Source organism: Carettochelys insculpta, chromosome 6 (assembly GCF_033958435.1).
Source record: "Carettochelys insculpta isolate YL-2023 chromosome 6, ASM3395843v1, whole genome shotgun sequence".
Classification (NCBI taxonomy): domain Eukaryota; kingdom Metazoa; phylum Chordata; order Testudines; family Carettochelyidae; genus Carettochelys; species Carettochelys insculpta.
Genome location: NC_134142.1, coordinates 122,475,303 through 122,497,187, shown reverse-complemented (window position 1 = coordinate 122,497,187; position 21,885 = coordinate 122,475,303). Strand labels below are relative to the sequence as shown.

Sequence of the window (21,885 nt, the reverse complement as noted above, 5' to 3'; positions counted from 1 at the left end):
GCACGGGGAAAAAATTAATGACTTGAGGTTCCCAGATGATATAGTTATCATTGAGGAAGATGAGGAGAAGCTAGCGAAAACGGTGCAGGTGTTAAATGAAGAAGGGAAGCAGTATGGACTGACTATGAACATCAATAAAACAAAAACAATGGTATTTGGAGATAAGGAAATAGGAAGGAAGATCAGTGTTGATGGTATTGAACTAGAAAATGTGGAGAAGTTCACACATCTGGGGAACAACCCAACGTATGATTTAGACTGTAAGAAGGAAATAGTGACTAGAATAGTGAAAGCAAAAGCGAGTTTGAAGGCGATGGATAAGATCTGGAAAAGCAAAGCAATTAGCTTAAGAATGAAGCTTAGGATCTTGAAAACGTGTGTATTCAGCAGCATGTTGTATGGATGTGAGACATGGGTGATAACGAAAGATTCGAAAAGAAGAATATTGGTGTTTGAAAGGAGTTGTTATAGAAAGATTCTGAGAATAGGATGGATGGAGAAGGTCACCAATGAGGAATTATATAGAAAGATACATCTGAAAGAGAACCTGCTGCAGAAGGTTATAAAACGGAAGCTATAACTATCTAGGCATATGTGCAGAATGAACGACGAATGAAAAATCAAGACCCTGGTATTTGGCATAATGGACGGTTCAAATAAGAGAGGCAGACCCCACGGAGAATGGATAGATGATATAGTAGACTGATGCGGAGTCAGTCTACAGAAACTAAGCCACTCTGCACTGCACAGGGAAAGATGGAAGGAAACCGTGAGAGAGGCATCAGACACCAACAGGTGCTCAGCCCACAGTTATTGATGATGACGATGATTTTCCACACCATCTTTTTGTCACCATGTCAAATAGAATCTAAATAAGTAAATACAATTCAACCAACTGGCTGAGAAAACCAGCATTTCATGCCAAAAAAAAAAGGATTATGAAAACTTTGCAAAACTTAGAAGAACGTTGAAACCCATCCCTCATTCTAGCTAACTATGTCCAGCTGGGAGAATGCTCAGTAATGCACGTAGCTGAGTGATCTGATTATCACTGCCCTTTCAGTGCAAAGCTCCTTTCCCCGCCAGCCCTACAAAGGTTTACAGCCCTGCGGAGCATTAGACATGAGCAACCCCAATGCAATCAGTGGAACTGCTTGAAAGGTGCTAAGGCTGTCCATGTCTTTGCAGGATAGGGGTCACTTTGGGAACAGCTGTGTATCAGGCAATGCACTGTAATTACTCTTGCTTAGACTAATCACTTCACTGTTCTATAGCTTGTTTGGTATGTAACAGATGGAGCCCTGCGTGGATACCATGTACCCATGGATGCGGATAACTGTGGACAGTCATAGGTATCCACTGAGCCACAGGGCTCTATGGCCAAGCAAGTGGAGTGCGGTCTTGCTGGTCCCAGGAGCTAGAACCCCACACCAGTAGCTTCTCCCTGTAATGCAGCTGTACTTCCGCCATCTGCAGTATCTTCCATCATACAAGGGTCATACAGCCCAGTTGGTGGGGCTACAGTCATAGTGCTGGGAGGAGCCATTGATGCAGGGCCTGGGCTTTGGTGTGGTGACACTGTGCCCCTCTCCATTGGTTGCAGTATCTCTTGGGAGTAAAGCCTTGCAGATTAGCGGAAACCAATGGTTATTTGCAGCTATCCACAAAAGCAGGTAAACACCTGTAACCACACAGAGTAGGAAAATACCTAGAAAGGCAAGTCAAAGAACAGGAAAGTCAAAATACCTGAGTTTTTGGGACTTGATCTTAAAGCGCTCCACACTTTCTGAATTGTTTGTATGGCTCTTTCAAAAGTCGAACGCTGATCATCTAAAGTCAGAAGAGAAGATGGCACTGAGCAACAGATGTTTCCCAGGGGAAAAAACAACGTTTCCCTATTGCAAAAAAGGCTTCATAGAGTAAGAAGACTAGCTGAAATTTTAACTGGCCTCGCAACACCAAAGATTTACCTCCCAATGGCTACATCTACACTAGCCCCAAACTTCGAAATGGCCACGCAAATGGCCATTTTGAAGTTTACTAATGAAGCGCTGAAATGCACATTCAGCGCTTCATTAGCATGTGGGCGGCCGCGGCACTTCGAAATTGATGCGCCTTGCCGCCGCGCGGCTCATCCCGACGGGGCTCCTTTTTGAAAGGACCCCACCTACTTCCAAGTCCCCTTATTACCATCAGCTCATGGGAATAAGAGGACTTCGAAGTAGGCGGGGTCCTTTCAAAAAGGAGCCCCGTCGGGACGAGCCATGCGGCGGCGAGGCACATCAATTTTGAAGTGCCGCGGCCGCCCGCATGTTAATGAAGCGCTGAACGTGCATTTCAGCGCTTCATTAGTAAACTTCAAAATGGCCATTTGCATGGCCATTTCGAAGTTTGGGGCTAGTGTAGACATGGCCAATATGGGGTACAATTTGGAAATGTGCTTAAGGTTCTTGAGAGCCTAAGATTGATTTTTGAGAGACTTAGGCACTGAGGAATAGAGCCCCTAAGGGATTTAGGTACCTAATTGCCACTTAACTCTGCAGTTACTTAAACTCCCACTGGTAAAGTCCCCTAGGTGCCTACATTTTTGCTAGGGGCATGAACACAGCCCTCCAAATGCTGCCACCACCCAAGCACCAGCAGGACTCATGGGAGGCTTTCGTTCTGTTCCACTTGGCACTGCATAGGTCTCTGCTAGAGCCTGTGTCCAGTTCTAGGCACTGCACTTTGGAACAGATGTGGGAAAACTGAAGGAAATCTGAAGAAGAGCAACAGAAATGATAAAAAGTTTAGGAAACCTGACCTAAGAGTATGGCTATGTTTTAGTCCTGGGTATTTTTGGTAAAAGCCATGGAGAGGTCACAGGCAATAAACATTCATGCGTGTCCATGACTTGGACTATGCCCCAACTAAATCCTGGGAGTGGCACAGGTGTTGGAGGGGGAAGGCAGGCCTCGTGGCACAGTGAGTACTGGGGGAGAGGTGCTTAGGCAAGGCAGCCTGGGAGCATTGTAGGTTCACACGGATGCAGTTGGGGGCATGCAAGTGCTGGTGCGCGGTCTGGGGGATGCAATGGGTGCTCAGTTGGTAGCAACCCAGGACCCTCACTGGTGCTGGGGGGTCAGTGGGGAGGGCAGATTCTTTACCTGGCTTCTCTGAAGCGGTGATATGTCCCTCTCTAAGCTCCTACCGCCGCATGCTGCCGGCTCCACAGCTCCCATTGGCTGGGAACGGACGCCAATGGGAGCTGTGGGGTCCATGCCCGAGGTCAGAGGCAACATGTGGAGTTGCAGCTGAGAGAAGGAGGGACGCGCAACGTTTGGGGAGCCCTAACAAGATAAGCCCTGCCCAGAGTGCTGGCGTAGTGCGGAGGTGACCACAGTCTTATTAAAAGCCAACAACTGACAGGCCCTTCTGTCACTGAGGCATATAGACTGACAGCCCTCATTGGCTTGTCTGCTGTTTTTATAATTTGCATACAAATGCAGAACTGCGGGTATTCTCCTTTGTCCCTGGTACTGATCCAAGGCCCTCCTGCAATTGAGATCTCCCCAATGGCAGAGCTCATGTTGCAGACACGTCAGTATTATCCTCCTGTACAGAGCCTACTATGGGAGCTCCTGGGGTTCTTTATTGCTGCTCAGGCAATAGGGTCTTACTGAAGCTGAGGGGGGCTGTCCCCACAGCGCAGAGTTTGCCTAAAGCTGGCAGATATGGCTGCAAGGCGCTCCCTGCAGCACTGAGGGATCCACAGGTGAGTAGGGCCAGTGCACATCTGGTTCGGCTGGAGTGATGATTCACACCAGCTGGAGATCTGGCCCCAGTGACTCCAGCAGAACCCCAGACATATGCCATGTACCTGAGAGGTCATCCCGGTCCAGGAACACCCTCACAGAAAGCCTTTCACCTTCGTGGATATCGCCAGTTTGGAAAAAGTGGACCAGAGCTCGCATCAGGGCAAGAATTTCGGGCAGGTGCCGTATGTGTCGGATGTGCTGGTGCTGTAGGAGAGAGGTAATCACCTCGTTAACATGATACCTGTGTTCCCTGGGAGAAGAGAGATGTTCTGGGAAAGGGTGTTACGTGGGTTTGACGTTCCTGCAAACATCGTGATTATAGGTGTGTGTGGCTGCTTTGCATCTGTGGAACTGTGCAGACCAGCCAGCAGGGAAGGGCCAGTCTGGCCCCGAACTCCAATGGAGTTTATAACACCACCCTACTTTATCCCTACAGTCCCTATTAGGCCCTGAAAGCTCTGCAAAGGACCCGTTAATCCAACCCCTGAAGCATTTCAAACTGCCTGCTGCTAATGCCCCTCATGATGAAAATGCAGATAGTCCATAGGCCTGGGCTGCAGTCAAATGAAGCTGCCCAAGTCAAATAGAGGACGCAGATCATATGTGCCATGTTCCTCGGGGCCACATCCACAGGTGTCATGTAATTCATGGTACAAATGCACCCCCTTCTGAGACTAGCTTACTTATTTCTTTACCTGTGTAGCAGGATGCTGAATAGAAGGGGAGATGTTTGAAATATGAAAAAATGGTGTGTATTTTTTAAAGTTGACTAATACGTGTTAATTAACTGCTGGTCATAAAGCAGGTGGAATCCTGCCTACATTAAGTTTTTTCCTAGTCTGGACAATGAACTTTAGAATTAGAGAAGGACAGAGGGTTTGAGGCAAAGAATGGTTGCCTTGATCCGAATAAAGTTCCTTGTTCAGTGTTTGAAGAAAGCAGCCATTGTTACGACCCCTTGCACACTGGTCTGAGTATGAGTGGGCCTAAGGGAGTACAAATGAGAGACAGGCTACGTCCACGCTGCAGGGTTTTTCCAGAAATAACTTATTTCAACATTCTAACTTCAAAATAAGTTATTTCTGAAAAGAGCATTCACACTGCAAGTGCATCGTGAAATTGAGTGTTCCCACTGGAGAGCCCAATTCTGAAATCAGCGCAAGGACAGGATACCTCCCTGGAGGCCAATTAAGTTGTAAGTACCTCTACTTTGCACACAGTGAGTCCGTTCTGCAATTGAAAGGGGGTTGGCAAGAGTTGTTCCTTTTGGTGGAGTGATTAGTTCAAGTTACATGCCCTGTTATTCCAGAATAACAAGCTTTGCAGTGTGTACACACGGATTGTTTTTTTTTCTCCTGGAAAAAGGAGATTTTCCTCAAAAAAACAAAACAAAACAAAACAGTGTAAACAAGCCCTTAGCTGGCTCTTGTCTGCCCTCTGCTTGTTTACATTTATGCTTCTGTGATTCTCCCACTGGCATAGCTAATCCACCTTCACAAGAGGCAGTAGCTAAATTGGTGGAAGAATTCTTCTGTTGCCTAAGCGCTGTTTGCACAGGGCCTTAAGTCAGTTTAACTACACCGTTCTGGTGTGTGGATTTTCAATTCGTCGGACATAATTCAACTGACTTAATCTTCTGGTGTGAATCAGCTATGTGTGATCTTCCTTCCTGCATACTCACACAGGTACCCAAAGCAACACTCAGATTAAGTCTACGCTTCACAGTGCTGTAACTTTGTGGTTCAAGGGCTTGAAAAAACAACCCTCCCTAAGGGCAGCACGTTATAGCACTGTAACGCACCAGTGTGAACCAGGTACTCCCCTGGTGGAGGTGGTTGTCAGAGAGTGCTGGGAGCTCTCACTCAGCACTTGTGTCGTGACTACACTTTCAGGTTAAAGCCTTGCTGTGGCTGTGGTTTAAACTTTGAAGTGTAGACAAGGCCTAGGAGAGAGAGACTGCCAGGCAGAACAGCTGCAAGCCAGTGGGTGACCTGGGAAGAGGCTGGGGTGCAGACTGAGAGATTGCTCTCGAGTCCCCCTGTGTTCACCAGACACCAGGCTTTGGTCATTCTTTGTAAAGAAACGAAATGGCAGTAAGGAAAGCACCAAACTCCCTCGATTTCTGCTTTCATGTGGAATACCCACCAGGCCACAAACCCCCTGCCTGGAATGGTGGACTGAAAAGGGGTCACAGCGTATTCACAGCTCTGTGTGTGCTGTTAATGTGTGGGCCCTGTGTGCACATTGGTTTAAATCACCCCAAAGCACCTTGGACAGTAGCTCCAGGAGCACGGGGAACTGGTTTGCTCCATTTTCCTGTTGCACCAGATGCATCAGGCGCTGGATGGTCATCCGGTGTTCAAACCTCCACAGACAGGCCATGTTGATGAGCCCACTGCTTGGCAAGGGGCTGGCCAGCGGGGACTGGCCATAAGCGATTTTCAGAAGAGCGTTGGAACTGTGAGGCCCCTCCTCTGTCAGCAGCTGTTGTGCAGACGCAAGCTTCTCTTCCAGCACCTGTGGAGGTGAGATGCCAGTTAGGAACTGAGTCTTGTCATACCGAGACCTGCTTCTCCACGTGGGCTGAGAGGCAGCACAGGCCAATATGGGGCGTAGGCACTAGGCAAGAGATCTGGCTTCAGTTCTTGGCTCTGACTCCGACTCCCTGTGTGATCTAAAGGGAAGCGGTTTTACAACTTGGTGTCTCCATTTCTCAGTAAAAAGGGGACAATGACCCTATCTTTGTCTGTTTAGACTGTGAGCTCCTTGGGGTAGGGACTAGCTTTCCCTGTGTCCATGCAGCACCTGGCGCAAGAGCTTTGTGTGTACGTCTATGCAGAGGGCTGTCTCTAGCAAGGCATGGGGCCAGGAGTACACACACCACCCACAGTGCCCCAGGCTCAGGACCCAGGGCAACTCCCACACTGCAGGTCCCTTCTCTTAAGCTTTGCCTCTACTCCACCCCTTGCTCGAAGCACCTCCCCTGAGTGACATGAGGCTGTGGATTTCTGGGGGCCTGGCGTGGGGCAGCAGCAGCCCTGCTGCATTCAGTGTCATGGTGGGAGCTGAAGTGACCCAGCCGTCTGCTCTGCTCCATCCCACCCCACTGCCCTCTCCCACCCTCTGTGCTCCGCCTCACCATGGCAGCAGGAAATGCCGTGCTGTGGGGCTGGGCTGCTGCCGCAGGCTCAGAGATGGGTGGTAGGGCAGAGCAGAGCAGGCTGCTGTGTTGCTCGAGTTCCCACTGCCATGCTGTGTGGGGGTGACCCCTGCTGGTGCCCCACACCAGGCCTTTCAGGAATTCTCTAGGCCACCCTGGGCTCCACGGGTTCCATCCAGAGGATGGTTGATGCAGCCAACCTGGGGCTCCCCCAGGCACAGCGCATGCAGCAACTGCCCAACGTGGCCTCTGGGCAGGATGGTGCTGTCTGTGCAGCACCCAGCCAAGGGTGACAGAAGTCCTCTAAAAGTGGGATGGACCACTGGCACCCACACCTGGTCCCAGCTCCCACCCCTGCGCTGTCCCTTCCCCCCAGCTCCCACCCTCTGCTCACTCTTCTCCATCTCCTCTCCACTGTGACCACTGTGGCTGGTAGGAAGCAATGGGACCACTGCTCTCCCTGCGTCCAGCATAAAGGGGCTCGTTCAGTGTGTCTGTGCAGCACCTGGCACAAAGGGGCCCTGCTCTTGGTTTAAGCCCATAGGCCCTCCTGTAATACTCTTACTCCGAGTGAACAGCTAGTTATATGTGTGATATTTACCACATACAGAGAAGAGGACCTCACATACCTGGAAGAATGACTGAGTTATGGTGCGTAAGCCCCTTTCCCACAGTACTCTGTCTTCTTTCTCACACATCACTTGAATCGTCATGTTTGTGTCTGTAAGAAACGTACCCTTACACGTCAGCTTCCACGATTAAACATACAACCGTGAACAGACCTGAAGCAGAGCAGGTGCAGCGAATACTGGTGCTCATGATACAGGTTGAACCTCTCTGGTCTGGCTCCCTCAGGGCCTGACTGGTGCTGAACAAGAGAATTTGTCAGACCACCAGAGGTCAATATTGTGCAGCAGCTTTACCAACACGTCTACTGCTTACTGGGCTCGTAAAGATGACTAGGAGTAAATTAGAGCTAAATTACTGCACAGGACACTGAGAGCCAGGACCAGTAACTGTAAACAAAATGGATGGGACCACGAGAAACTTGGCCACACCCATGGTAAGTGGTTGTCCAGCTAACTAAAATCATGCCGGAATACAGATTTTGCCAGATTAGATAGGTTCATCCTGTAGTGAAACAAATTACAAGGTCACCAGGCAACTAGATTCCTGAGTCATAAGATTATGAGGACATTAAAATGTCAGCCAGTTAATAACCAGTTTATTGATGTGTTCTTGGATTGTAAGGCCAAAAGAGAACATTGTGATCATCTGACCTGACCACCTGCAGAACAGGGGCCACAGAACATTACCCAGGGATTTCTGAGCCATAACTCAGGAGTAGACAAATTACGGCCAGGGCTGGATCCATCCCACCAGACATTTGTCTCTGGCCCGCCACAGCCCATTAAGATCCTCAGGCAGGTTCCCAGCCAGCTGCTGGGGCAGAATGCGCATCTGTGCACAGTGCATCTCTCTTAGGGAATTAGGGGGAGTCTCCACAGCTTGGCCCCTACCCTCAGCACCATCCTCATAGCCTCCCATTGGCCAGAGACCAGCCAATGGGAACTGCAGGGCCAATGCTTGTGGGCATGTGCAGAGACTTGCCTCTCCTCCCTCCCGCCCACTGTGCAGAGACACACATACTGGCCCCAGCAACCAACGGCTTTCAGCAGAATGTGGGGTTGTGGCACCCCAAGGGTTCTGATGGGTCGCCATACAGGAGACCCCTTGGTAAGGGCCTCCCAGCCAGAGCCTGCCCCTGACACTTCCTCCTGCACCCCAAGCCTCTGCTGCAGATCACAACTCCCTCCCTGACCCTGAACTCCTCCTGCACCCCTCCCCCATGTCACATCCCCCTCCTGCACCCAAACTCCCTCCCAGTGCCTGAACCCCTCCTGCACCCCCCACGTCACATCCCCATCCTGCACCTAAACTCCCTCCCAGTCTCTGAACCCCTCCTGCACCCCTCCCCTACGTCACATCCCCCTCCTGCACCCAAACTCCCTCCCAGTCCCTGAACCCCTCCATTAGTATCACAGAATGATACAACTCCTAACCAATCATTAAATTCTCGGTGTTCCCCTCCCATTGAAAATTACTGCTCCTCCACCCCCACCTGAAGTCTGAGCTTTTAGATCTTTCAGAAGGAGATCTCAAAGGGCAAGGTCAGGACTCCCAGTACTGCAGAATCCACCTCACCCCGACAAGAGCTGTCCTGAGGACTCCTTCCCCTCTCCTCTTGGATAAACGTTTCTTTTAGTCTGAATTTGTCTGGCTTTGTCATAAGTACAGCAGCAAAAAAAGAACAGCCCCCACAACAAGGTGTTTCTTTACCAGCGGGGCTGTCCAGGAGGTAACTGAGGAAGAGGTGGATGGTCATTGTTGCATCGTCTACGTTCCCACTCAGGGACTCTGCCAGGAACTGGATGTCTTTGGCCAGGTGGTCACAAAAGGACTGCGCTGCATCCGGGGGCTTCACTTTCATTAGCTCCAGAATGGACTGGAAAGCAAAATATTTCCACAGCTTAGTGCTAAGGAGCATTTCCTCTGGTCCCCGCACGGACCCCTGTACAAAGGCAATGGATTACCCAGGTGAAGTCACCAGGACCAGTGAAAGCCTGTTTGTGATTACAACACCCATTGGTTAGGACAGACAGACATACATATTGCTAGGCCATTTCTTTTCCCACCTGTCTGTCTATGAAAGTCCCCAGTAGCATTGCAGAATGGAGCAGTGCTCTGGTGATGCAGACGGAGGCCGCAGGCAGATCCCTCTCGGGTTCGTTATTCCGTGTGGAGGGACTCCCCAGCACGTAGCCTCTCTCTGTTCTGTCCTGCGTGCTATAGGAAGAAGCCACAACTTATTTGATGGTCACTGAGGTTAGGCTATTTCCTTGTATTTTGTTGGGGTTTTCACCCAAACCAGTTCACAACGACGGTGACTGCGAGGCTCACACGAGGCTGGGGGAAAGGATGGGAATTTTGAATATTTAATGAAATTTCCCCTAAAATCAGCACCTATAGTTCACCCCAGTAATCAATTCCCAGACAGTGGGTGTGGTTTTCAGACAGCAGTGTCTCATGGGCTCCTTTTACATTACACATGTTGATTTTAAACTTACATATCTACTTCCTCAAATCCCTCCACAGGATTGTGAGAACTCCCACCGATCTCAGCATTGCACAAACATGTGATAATCACCGCAGGCTTTCCACACTGTTATCAAAGGGATAATGTCAGCATTAGTCACCTGTTAAAGAACCAGCAGCTGGAACAATGCACCGGGGTTTGCTCAGCATCTAGCCAGACAACATCGTTCTGTGCAGCTGAGCCAGGAACAGACTTGGCACAAACCAGCCGAGGCAGAAATGTTCAGAATAGTAAAGAGGAAAGAGTGAGTGTGCAATGCACGGGCCTTGTGCATAGGATCACGTCTCCGACTAACCCAGAGGTGTTAGGGTTTGTCTAAGAGCCCTTTAGTGCACCAGAAATCAGGGAGTGAATGTGCACGCACCAAGTATCTGTGTGACGCCTGCTCCTGCACACTGAAAGTACTACTGACTCAGCACTATGTCCAAGTGCCAGGTGAAGCTTTCAGTGCACAAGAGGCACTGTGCCCACCCACTGACTTTGTGCACAGGACAGTGCGCTGTACGTTCACACCCTGTCTTGCCACACACAAAGGGGCCATGTAGACACGCCCCCAGGTTCCCCAAACACCCTAAAATTTGGGGCAGGGGAGAAATTGGGCACTCAGCTCCATTGAGTGTGCATGGCTGTGCTCCCCCCAAATGCATGCAGAATGAGCACAGCGGCGAGCGGAAAGCAGAAGCAGAGCAGTCCCCATAAAATGGCATTGCTAGAACCGAGATGCAGGATTAGGTGCAGGGTGCTAAGACCTGCAGCAGGAAAGTGCCAGTTCAGTTAATTTGTGGCTAAATCCCAATTTCAGGCATCTTTGCGAGCTATAAAACTTCTGCTCAGCTACCACCTAACTTGGTAGGGGCTGTACTTTGGCAGCCCCTGTTTTTAGTGGACAAGTTTCCTCAGGGCTAAAATTTCTGCTGCCGGAAATATGCGCTGTGGCTGCCTTCCCTCTAGGAGTCCATATATGGGTCTCCTGCCAGGGTCCAGAATAGCTGGAGGGATGACAAGAAAAGGAGCCAGAGGAGGAGGTTCCTGCCCACCTCTCAGCCCAGTGGGTGGAGCACTCACCCCAGGTGTGGGAAATCCAGGTTTAATTTCCTCCTGGCTCAAAGGAGAAGTAGGGGAATCTCACCTCCCAGGAGGGCGCCCTAGACACTGAGCTATGGGATAGTCTGAGGGGGGCACCTTTAATCTGCCCTGGTGACAGTTGCACTGAGGCTAAACAATGAGTCCCTGGAAGAAGGGGACTGGACCCCATGTCCTCCACCTTCCTAATTCCTGTACTTCAGAATCTTTCTCTCACCACCTCCTCCTCCTCCCGCAGCTGTTGTGTGTGCTGTGACCCAGGCTTTGGATAGACCCAGCTTTGGATACAATGAGACTCTAGTGCCGCTGGAGACTGGCAGGGATAACCAGCAGCGCGACTCTCACTCTTTGTGTGGAGTGAGGCAGAAATGATGTAGGTACCTACGGCCCTCTGGATCACCAGCAGAAGTGGGAAAACTACCCAAAAAGTTACTTGAGTAAAAGTGCAGCTGCTGTTGCTGCTGGATACTTGAGTACACTCAAGATGTGATCTCTGTGTGTGTGTGTGTGCGCACGTACATTTACTCAAGCAGTTTTCCACAGGGGCACCAGTGACTTGTACTTAAGTACACTCCACAAAGCAGCTGTATTTTTTCCTCAAGAAACTTTTTGGGTACTTTTTCCACCTCTGATCACCAGGCAGGGAACAGACAAGGATGTAGCACATTCTCCACTCATCAGCATCTCCCATTGGCCAGTGCAGGCAGCCCTCACAGGTGCCGGTCTCTGCCCATGCATTGTGCAGGGAGCTAAGTGCCTCTCTCTGGCTGGGTGGGTCCCATTGCTGCTCCATGGCTTTTCTAGGCCACTGAAAGATGGAGGTTACCAGGGGTGGTATCACAACATCCAACCCCCTTTGTGGAGCTCGGCCTCAGGCACTTGCAGGGCAAAAGCAACAACCTCTACAAATGGCACACGCACTGTTCTAACAGTCCATGCCAGGGAATCTTTATAGCCAGTAACTGTCTACACACACACATCCATCCACATAACCAGCACTGACGGTGCACCACCCTGCCCAGCTAACAACAGTTGGGCCGGCAGAGAGCTTGATGAGCCTGGGCTAAGGGAGGTGGGTCTTTTGGCTCAGGCAGGGAAGACTTGTGTGCTTAGCTCTGGAGGCAGGTTCTGCACGCTGTCAGAGGTGGGGGGCTCCCACCTACAGGGGGAGAGGGGTGACCCAGGAAGGGGCTATGTAGAAATACAGCATCAGATGTGAATCGCTGGTGTCACAAGCTGGGATGCACAGCAGTGACCATCTGAAGCCCAGACACTACGCCAGCCTAATGTGGGGAGTTAGGTGCAACGTAAGTGCATATTTCCGTTATGGTGATCAGGTCTGGAGTCAGCTTGGGCCTCTGGAGCCTTGTCTCAGTGGCACGTAGTCCTGTTCTGAGAAATCCTGCACATCCATTCCAGAGAGGCGGAGATGCAGCGAGAGGCAGAGATGCAGCGAGAGGCTGAGGATAAAACTGCAACGGACGGAGCTACGAAGAGACACTTACATTTTCAACACGCCAGTACCGCCCGCATTGGCATTCTGCGTGAGAGAGGGAGTCACAACAATCAGCGCCGATATAGAAACAGAGCCGACCGTAATGACAGCGCTCCAGAGCTGTGTTCCCTCCAATTACTTCCATCCACAGGTGCAATTAATTTTGCATAGGCAGAGGTGCACTGCTAGTAGAAGCACATGCTGCCAGCGGTGGGCCCTTCGCTAATCACCTGGGCGGCACCTGAACCTCTCCTGAGTTGCTGCTCAAGTGCTCAGCTTACAGGAAATGCTGCTTCAGAACCTCAGCTGCAGGGGATCAGCATAGCCCCAGTGACTGCTAGGGTGATTCTTGTCAGCTGGGGATCTGGCCCCATCACTTTGGAGCTACAGGCTCATTTACAGCCACGGAGGGACCAAGTCCCAGATCTCCTGCCTCTGTGAGACACCACCTTCTGCAAGAACATTTTAACCCAGATTCCTGCTCAGTCTGATACACAGTCGCCGTAGGACCAGACCGGAGGGACACAGCTGGCTTTAAGCTGCCTTTACCCACCCCTTGTGCCAAGGCTGACAGACCCTTCCTTATCCTTGCTCGAATTTAAGACCAGTTCCTATAGCCTCAGGCACTTTTCTGGCAAGCAGAGATCAGCTGGACACAGCTGTGTCCCAGTCATGCCCCATTTTTCCCAGCCACATCTCCACCGGCCATGGGCTTGGAAAGAGCTGACACAGGCTTGCCTCTCTATGCATACATGAGGAGGGTCAAGTTCAGTGGTTACCTCCTGGTGTTACAATAATGAGGCACTTAAAAGCAGCCAGAAAAAATACCTATATGAAGTTTTGCTGAGACTTACTCCACAGTTTTTCATTTTGAAGGTTTTTCCAATTCCTCTCATCAAAGAGAAGGTCACCTGGCATGGTTGGAAGGTAGCTCCCCTGGTAAATAAAGCAGAGTTTGACATCTTTACTACGGCATTGGAGCAGAGTGGAATGAGGGGCTTGTTCCTATGCCGGACACTGTCATTGAACAGGGGTTTGGGAGATACAAGTTTGGTTTCCAGCACTGCCCAGAGTCACAGCGACTGAGATCAGGACCCAGTTGCACCACATGCCCACAGGCACATAATGAGACCAACCTGGTCCAGTGAGCTTACAGTATAAATAGACAAGAGATGACAGGAGAAACTAAAGACAAGAAATATTCAGTGACTTGACCAAGTCTCACAGGGAGTCCGTGGCAGAGCTGGGAACAGAACCCAGGGAACCTGCATTTCCATCCAGTTCTCGATCCCCTCAATGACAAATAAATAAAAATGGGCCTGTAAAAGTGCTCGGACTTCAAAGCAGGACAGACTGCCGACAAGGTCACATCAGTTCTCCCAAAGGGTGTGTCTTATTCCCTTTGAGAGACAAAGTGGGAGGGGTAATGTCTTGTATTGCACTAGCTTCTGCTGGTGAGAGAGAGAGACTGAGACGCTTTTGGCTGGGTCCAATACGAGATATTATCCTGTCAGCCTGGTACAACTTGTTTACCTTTGACATGCCACAACCCAAGCTGTGACACTCTGTTAATTATGGTCTGTTTGTGCTACCCCAACCTAGCTTCATGCCAAATTCTCCCTTTTCGTTCCAAGAATAGACATTCATTTCCTGATGCTCGGCGGCTTCCTTATCCTAAATAAAGACAATATTCGTCCTCTGGGAATCTGGTGCCAAAACCTGGAAATCTCATCAGATGAGCACAAAGAGAGTCACTGATGTGAAGCCAGAAGAGACGTCTCTGATCACCCAGCCTGCCCTCCTGCATCGCACGGGAAAAAGAATCTCACCCAGCGACTCCTGCATCCACCCAATGACTTGTGGAACCTCTGCTTTCCCATTTGATTTCTATAGGAAAATCTAACTTTACCAGACGACCACAAGATGCTTCTGCAAACAGACACACACAGATGGACAGACAGGTGGACAAATCAGGGCTCCAAACAGGGACAAGTGGGTGAGATTCTCTGCTCTGGATTATGCAGGAGAACAGACTAGATGGTTGTAACGGTCCTTTCTGGCCGTACATTCTACAAGTACTATCTCTCTGGAGCGCCCAGAATCTCAGGCAGCTGCTGATGCGCACATATGGCAGCATTTGTCATTGTAGGGGGGGGAATAGAAATAGTGAGTTTGGGGGCTGCCAAAACATAAAATCCAAAGTCTCTGCTTGGTGGCTGAGTTAAGAGAAAGGGACAAGACCCAAAAGCAAATTCTGGTGCAGGCGAGATGTGGCACAAGGACCCTGATTTCAGATGATTCAAACATATCTGTGTTGATAGGGGCAGATAGTAAGTTCCCTCTGCACCCAGAGAGCAGCTGTAACTGAAGGTATGTCTACACTATAGGGGAGATCAATCCAGCCAGGTTCAGTCTTCCGGAGTTCGATTTTGTGCAACTGGTAGAGATGCAGGAAATTGAACAATTTGGGGTCAGCAGGTGACCCCTGTACTCCTCCGTATTGCGAGGAGTAAGGGAGGTCGACAGGAGAGTTTGTCGATCTCCCTCTGCGTAGACAGCCAGATAAGTCGATTGCAGAGAAGTCGATGCTAGCTATGCAATTGCCATGTCTGTGATTGACTTACTGGCGTACTGGAGACCAAGCCTGACACTGCAGACAGAAATGGGGCCTGGGTGGTGCTAGGTTCAGGGCTGGTGGGGTGAAGGGGCTGAGGGCACTGACACTATAGAGCTGTGGGGACTGAGGAGAGGTACCCTCTCTGCAGGAAAAGCTCGTGACTCACCTTGACAGCGCTGGGCTGGAAGCAGATGCATTTGAATAGCTTGGTGATGGGGTTCTGGGACAGGGTCAGCACAAGGGCAGTGTGCAGCACCACTTCCAGCAAGGCTGCATTCCTGTGGCTGCCTATGTCACTCACGAGCTTCTCCAGCTTGTTTTCCAAGGATTCTTCTGTGGGCGGCGGCACCTGTAGGAGTTGCTCCATGTGCTTTGCAATGGCCTACATGACAATCAGAGAAAACAAAGGGCTTTCATTGCAAATACAACTAGATGAGGCTACTGTAAGGTGGGTGCATAACCGGCTGGATAACCGTACTCAGAGAGTAGTTGTCAATGGTGCTCAATCCTGCTGGAAAAGTATAACAAGTGGAGTTCCACAGGGGTCTGTGTTAGGACAGGTTCTGTTCGATATCTTCATCAACGATTTAGATATTGGCACAGAAAGTACGCTTATTAAGTTTGCAGATGGGACCAAGCTGGGAGGGGTTGCAACTGCTTTGGAGGATAGGGTCATAATTCAAAATGATCTGGATAAATTGGAGAAATGGTCTGAGGAAAATAGGATGAAGTTTAATAAGGACAAATGCAAAGTGCTCCACTGGGGAAGGAACAATCAGTTTCACACATACAAAATGGGGAGAGACTGTCTAGGAATGACTACAGCAGAAAGGGATCTAGGGATTATAGTGGACCACAAGCTAAATATGAGTCAACAGTGTGATGCTGTTGCAAAAAAAGCAAATGTGATTCTGGGATGCATTAACAGGTGTGTTGTAAACAAGACAGGAGAAGTCATTCTTCTACTCTGCTCTGTGCTGGTTAAGCCTCAGCTGGAGTATTGTGTCCAGTTCTGGGCACCACAATTCAGGAAAGATGTGGGGAAATTGGAGAGAGTCCAGAGAAGAGCAACAAGAATGATTAAAGGTCTAGAGAACGTGACCTCTGAAGAAAGGCTGAAAGAATTGGCCTTGTTTAGTTTAGAAAAGAGAAGACTGGGGCGGGACATGATGGCAGTTTTCAGGTATCTAAAAGGGTGTCATAAGGAGGAGGGAGAAAACTTGTTCTTCTTGGCTTCTGAGGGTAGAACAAGAAGCAACGGGCTTAAACTGCAGCAAGGGAGGTTTAGATTGGACATTAAGAAAAAGTTCCTAACTGTCAGGGTGGTCAAATAGTGGAATAAATTGTCTGGGGAAGCTGTGGAATCTCCATCTCTGGAGATATTTAAGAACAGGTTAGATAGATGTCTATCAGGAATGGTTTAGACAGTACTTGGTCCTGCCATGAGGGCAGGGGGCTGGACTCGATGGCCTCTCAAGTTCCCTTCCAGTCCTAATATTCTGTAATTCTATGGTTCTGGGTCTGTGTGACATTTCACACTGATCTCCATGACTTTCCATCATCAGGGTGAAATTCCCGCCTCAGCCAGCCCCAGCCCCAGCCCCAGCTGTGGGATTCAGTGATTGTTCAGTGTACAGAAGCTTTCCAAGAGATTTGCTTTGTTCTATGTCTACAGAGCCATCAACAGGGGAGCCAAAGGGGACAACTGCTCGGGGGTCTGACAACCTAACAGGGCCCAGGGCTGCCCAGCTGCCCCCTCTCCTATCTCAACAGCAGCAATAGCCAGAGCCCTCAGCCCTCTAAATCACTGTGTGAGTGCCCCGAGTGTAACAGTACGGTATAACAGATATGGCTTTTCTATAACCATTTTGACAGGCCTAGAGCCTATGATTGGTTAGTAAAATTATATTAAAATAATTGGTCAAAGTATAGCTAAGCAGGACTCAGGTTTCACTGATTAAACTGGAGTCCACAAGGAAAGAAGGAAGACAGCAAGAAGATGAGGAAGAAGGGAGAAAGTGCTGGAGGACTCACCTCCAAGAGCAGAGCTGCCAGACCCTAAGGTGCAGCAACCAGCAGGCAGAGAGACTGACTTTGTCTGGCTAAGAGGGGAAGTCGGCCTGCCTTATCAGGACTGGTGAGCGTGACACTGTGTGCTTAGACTGTATTCTGCATTCTTGGTAATTGTCAATAAATAGAGAAAAAGAATATGACTGTGTAAGGCTTTTTCAGTGCACAGATCCTGCAGACCCACAGGGAATTATGCCCTGAGCCCTAGAAATTGCGTAAGGGTGGAGGTTTAAGTAACAGAGTCACACCTTGAGCCCTTGGGACTGGGTAAAAGGTGTGTGTGTCCCTGAAGTGTGGCAGGGGTAAAGAAATTTGTGCAGGTAACAGGTGGCACACACGCTCCAGCCCCAGTGGTGCTGAAGGGCTGGTGGTGGTGGGGGAGCTAACCTCCAGCCCAGCTCTTCTGCTTGGGCCTCTGCCCCTTCTGGGGCCTTAGAGCCGGCTCCCCTCAAGGCCTGGCAAAGTCTCTTGTCAGCCCTTATATCTGTTTCCAATGGTCTATGGAATCACACAAGAGATTCACAGCACTCCACTTGACTCTCACATAACCCCTACAACTACTTATGCACCAGTTAAGTCTCATTCAGGTCCTTTGTGAAAGGTCCTCAGCTGGTGTAAGTTCTGCCAGCACCTTGCACTGGGGAGAGCTTCACCCATACACAATCATAGAATCCTAGGGCTGGAAGGGACCTCAGGAAGTCATTGACTCCAGCCCCCTGCTTCAAGCAGGATTAACCCGAACTAAGTCACCCCTTCCAGGACCTTGTCAAGCCGGGACTTAAAAACTTCTAGGGATGGAGAATCCACCAGCTCTCTAGGCAACGCATTCCAGTGCTTCACCACCCTCTTGGTGAACTAGTTTTTCCTAATACCCAAACCACTCCTCTCTTTCTGTAACTTCAAACCATTGCTCCTTGTTCTGCCATCTGTCACCACTGAGAACAGTTTCTCTCTATCCTCTTTAGAGCTCCCCTTCGGAAAGTTGAAGGCTGCTATTAAATCACCCCTCAGTCTTCTCTTCTGTAAACTAAATAAGCCCAAATCCCTCAGCCTCTCCTCATAGGTCATGTGCTCCAGCTTCTTAATCATTTTCATTGCCCTCTGCAGAACCTACATACTTTTTATAGTGGGGAACCCAAAACTGGACATGATACTCCAGATGTGGCTTCACCAATGCTGAATAGAGGGGAACAACCATTTCTCTCGATCTGTCAAAATGCTCCCTCTAAAGCATCCTAATATGCCGTCAGCCTTCTTGGCTACAAGGGCACACTGTTGACTCATACGCAGCCTTTCATCCACCATAACCCCTAGGTCCCTTTTCACTGTACTGCTGTTTAGCCAGTTGGTCCCCATCCTATAAAAATGCTTGGGATTCTTCAGTCCTAAGTGCAGGACTCTACACTTCTCCTTTGTAAGGCCAACAGACCCACGCTGCTAGCACGAGGGACTGAACCTGCAATCATAAGGGCTAAAGCCCTGTGCTCTACCACATGAGCTAAAGGCCAGCTGGCTCTCAGCTGGGGCTGTCAAGCAGACCCTTCACTCACCCTAGTATGAGGTCTCAGTGCCTCTGGGTACTACACCTTGTTGAACCACAGCAGATTTCTTTTGGCCCAATCCTCCAATTTATCCAGGTCACTCTGGATCCTGTCTCTACTCTCCAACATATCTACCTCTCCCCTTAGCTTAGTGCATCCACAAACTTGCTGAGGGTGCAATCCAGTCCCTCGTCCAGGTCATTAATAAAGATGTCGAACAACACCAGCCCTAGAACCGAGCCTTGGGGCACTCTGCTTGAAACTGACCGCCCTCCAGATATTGAGCCACTGACCACTACTCGTTGGGCCTGACTGTCAAGCCAGCTTTCTAGCCATCTTATAGTCCATGGACGGGAGTCATACTTCCTCAACTTAGGGGCAAGAATGTTGTGGGAGACTGTATCAAAAGCTTTGCTGAAGTCAAGGGATAGCGCATCCACTGACTTCCCCATGTCCATAGAGCCTGTTTCCTTGTCATAGAAGCTAATCACAAACCAAACCACGTTCCATTAAAACAGAACACTGGCCCTCACTGTTAGCTGCTTGGCTTCCTCAGAGTTGGTGTTTTTCATGTGGCCTCTTGCTCTGCCTAAAGTCACAAGCATCAGTGGTGTATTCGAGCAGATCTGCGTGTCCTAAAGAAATAAACAAACACTTTTGTTACAAAGAAGCTATTTATACTATTTATATATTTGTTAAAGCCCCTCATTTTACACCAAAAAGGTCACTAAGGAACCCTGTCACACCAGTTACTTTTGAAGGCCAATCAAAATGTCTTTCATGTCTTTTATTATTAGTCTTACGTTATGTATTGTTTCACTAGCTGTATTATAGCAGTGTCTTTAGAAGTCACAAGCGTGATGGGGGTCCACGGGGCCAGGCACTGCATAGACTCTGGGTGACTGACAACAGTGCCCCCGAGTGATGTATTTATACCAATTAAACTCCAGTGTAGACAGTGCTGTATCAGTGAGCAGGACAGTCTCTCCTGCAGATGATGCTACCACCTATCAGGGAAGTGAATTAACTACATGGACAAGGGGACTCTCCTGTCAGCACAGAACTTCAGTAGAGCGCTACAGCTGTGCTGGTGCAGGGTTTTACATGTAAACCTGACCACAGTAACTGAGATCAGTGCCCCTTCATGCAAGGGTGTGCACAGATACATACTAGCTACGTCTACACGTGAAGCCTACATCGAAGTAGCTTATTTCGATGTAACGACATCGAAATAGGCTATTTTGATGAATAACGTCTACACGTCCTCCAGGGCTGGCAACGTCGACGTTCAACATCGACGTTGCGCAGCACCACATTGAAATAGGCGCTGCAAGGGAACGTCTACACGCCAAAGTAGCACACATCGAAATAAGGGTGCCAGGCACAGCTGCAGACAGGGTCACAGGGCGGACTCAACAGCAAGCCGCTCCCTTAAAGGGCCCCTCCCAGACACACTTGCACTAAACAGCACAAGATCCACAGAGCCGACAACTGGTTGCAGACCCTGTGCATGCAGCATGGATCCCCAGCTGCTGCAGCAGCAGCCAGAAGCCCTGGGCTAAGGGCTACTGCACACGGTGACCATAGAGCCCTGCAGGGGCTGGAGAGAGCGTGGAGAGAGCGTGTCTCTCAACCCCTCAGCTGATGGCCGCCATGGCGGACCCCGCTATTTCGATGTTGCAGGACGCGGATCGTCTACACGTGCCCTACTTCGACGTTCAACTTCGAAGTAGGGCGCTATTCCCATCCCCTCATGGGGTTAGCGGCTTCGACGTCTCGCTGCCTAACGTCGATGTTAACATTGAAATGGTGCCCAACATGTGTAGCCGTGACGGGCGCTATTTCGAAGTTAGTGCCGCTACTTCGAAGTAGCGTGCACGTGTAGACACGGCTACTGAGAGACAGCCCATGACACAAAATGCTCTCAGTCAAAATACTAAGATCATTTTGAAAATAAAACACCAACGCACAAAAATAACGCCTTACAAACTCAGTGGAATGGAGCCAGGCCTGCTGATGGGACAGGGGAAAGAGCGGGCAGCTGCCCCGGGGCCTGGCAATTTAACGGGCCTGGGGCTCCCAGCCACTGCCACCACTACAGCAGTGACTTAAAGCCATGGCTGCTGCAGGAGCCCCAGGAGATGTGGAAGGGCTGACTGGGAGAGGCTAGCCCCAGCACCGCCCCTTTCCTCTCAAGGCCCAACCCCTTCTGGGGCACAGAGCCATCTCCCTTCCCATCTGTCAGCCACCCTGGTTGGATATGTTTTTGCTTATCAAGAAGTACGACATGGCTCTCAGGGGGATTACAGGTGTTTTGAATTACCCACCCTAGCAAAAGGAGATGTGAACTCTTCATACGGTTTCTGTAAATACAAAAATTCTCTTGCCTTTGGAAGCCGCTTACCTGTGAAATCTCAATCCCTCTGGGTAAAATCCACTGCTCTCGCTGAAGAATCGTCTGCATTATGTTCAGCCCGTAGACATTACAAAGGTTTCTAATAAGGAATATTTGAGGCCAAGGTGTCCGGGCCCTTTCAACCAGATCTTTCATGGCATTCACAAGTTGGGACTGTTTCTCTGCAGTTTCAGCACTGGTCTCCGTATTTTGGTCTGCGGCTGCCAAGCAGAGTTGAATATTAACCTCAAAGCAATTCAGTATCACTACTTATCATCATGATTGTTCAAATCTCATACACAATGAAACCTTGGCAGTAATATTATGACAGTATTTAAGAGAAAAGGGGGGAAAAAAGGAGCAAGTCAGGAAAGAAGCAGAAAAAGCAGCCTTTCCATTAACCCTTCTGAAGTGAAGAGCTATCAGTACAAAATGCAATGCCATCTCTCAGTGGAAAATTGCTTTATGGATAAAATTCACTCTGTAGGACTAAACACGGCCACCATTAATTTTGTGGCAACAGTGAGTTTGGTCTGGTAGAGCCTACTGCATGCATGGGTCCAGATGCTT

The 21,885-nt window shown here is 49.6% G+C and overlaps 1 protein-coding gene across 1 annotated transcript in view; it reads right to left on the bottom strand.

The window, feature by feature from the left end:
* The window catches only part of LOC142015178 (E3 ubiquitin-protein ligase rnf213-alpha-like), a 151,246-nt gene that overhangs the window by 12,540 nt on the left and 116,821 nt on the right, over positions 1 to 21,885 (bottom strand). The window contains exons 54-65 of the mRNA XM_074998595.1: positions 21,325 to 21,536; positions 19,454 to 19,555; positions 15,476 to 15,691; positions 13,547 to 13,628; positions 12,703 to 12,737; positions 10,086 to 10,180; positions 9,654 to 9,804; positions 9,298 to 9,463; positions 7,587 to 7,678; positions 6,066 to 6,314; positions 3,860 to 4,001; positions 1,747 to 1,830 (exon numbers count right to left, since the gene is read on the bottom strand). Coding sequence (XP_074854696.1) covers positions 1,747 to 1,830; positions 3,860 to 4,001; positions 6,066 to 6,314; positions 7,587 to 7,678; positions 9,298 to 9,463; positions 9,654 to 9,804; positions 10,086 to 10,180; positions 12,703 to 12,737; positions 13,547 to 13,628; positions 15,476 to 15,691; positions 19,454 to 19,555; positions 21,325 to 21,536 — 1,626 coding nt within the window. The remainder of the gene's footprint in view (positions 1 to 1,746; positions 1,831 to 3,859; positions 4,002 to 6,065; positions 6,315 to 7,586; positions 7,679 to 9,297; positions 9,464 to 9,653; positions 9,805 to 10,085; positions 10,181 to 12,702; positions 12,738 to 13,546; positions 13,629 to 15,475; positions 15,692 to 19,453; positions 19,556 to 21,324; positions 21,537 to 21,885) is intronic.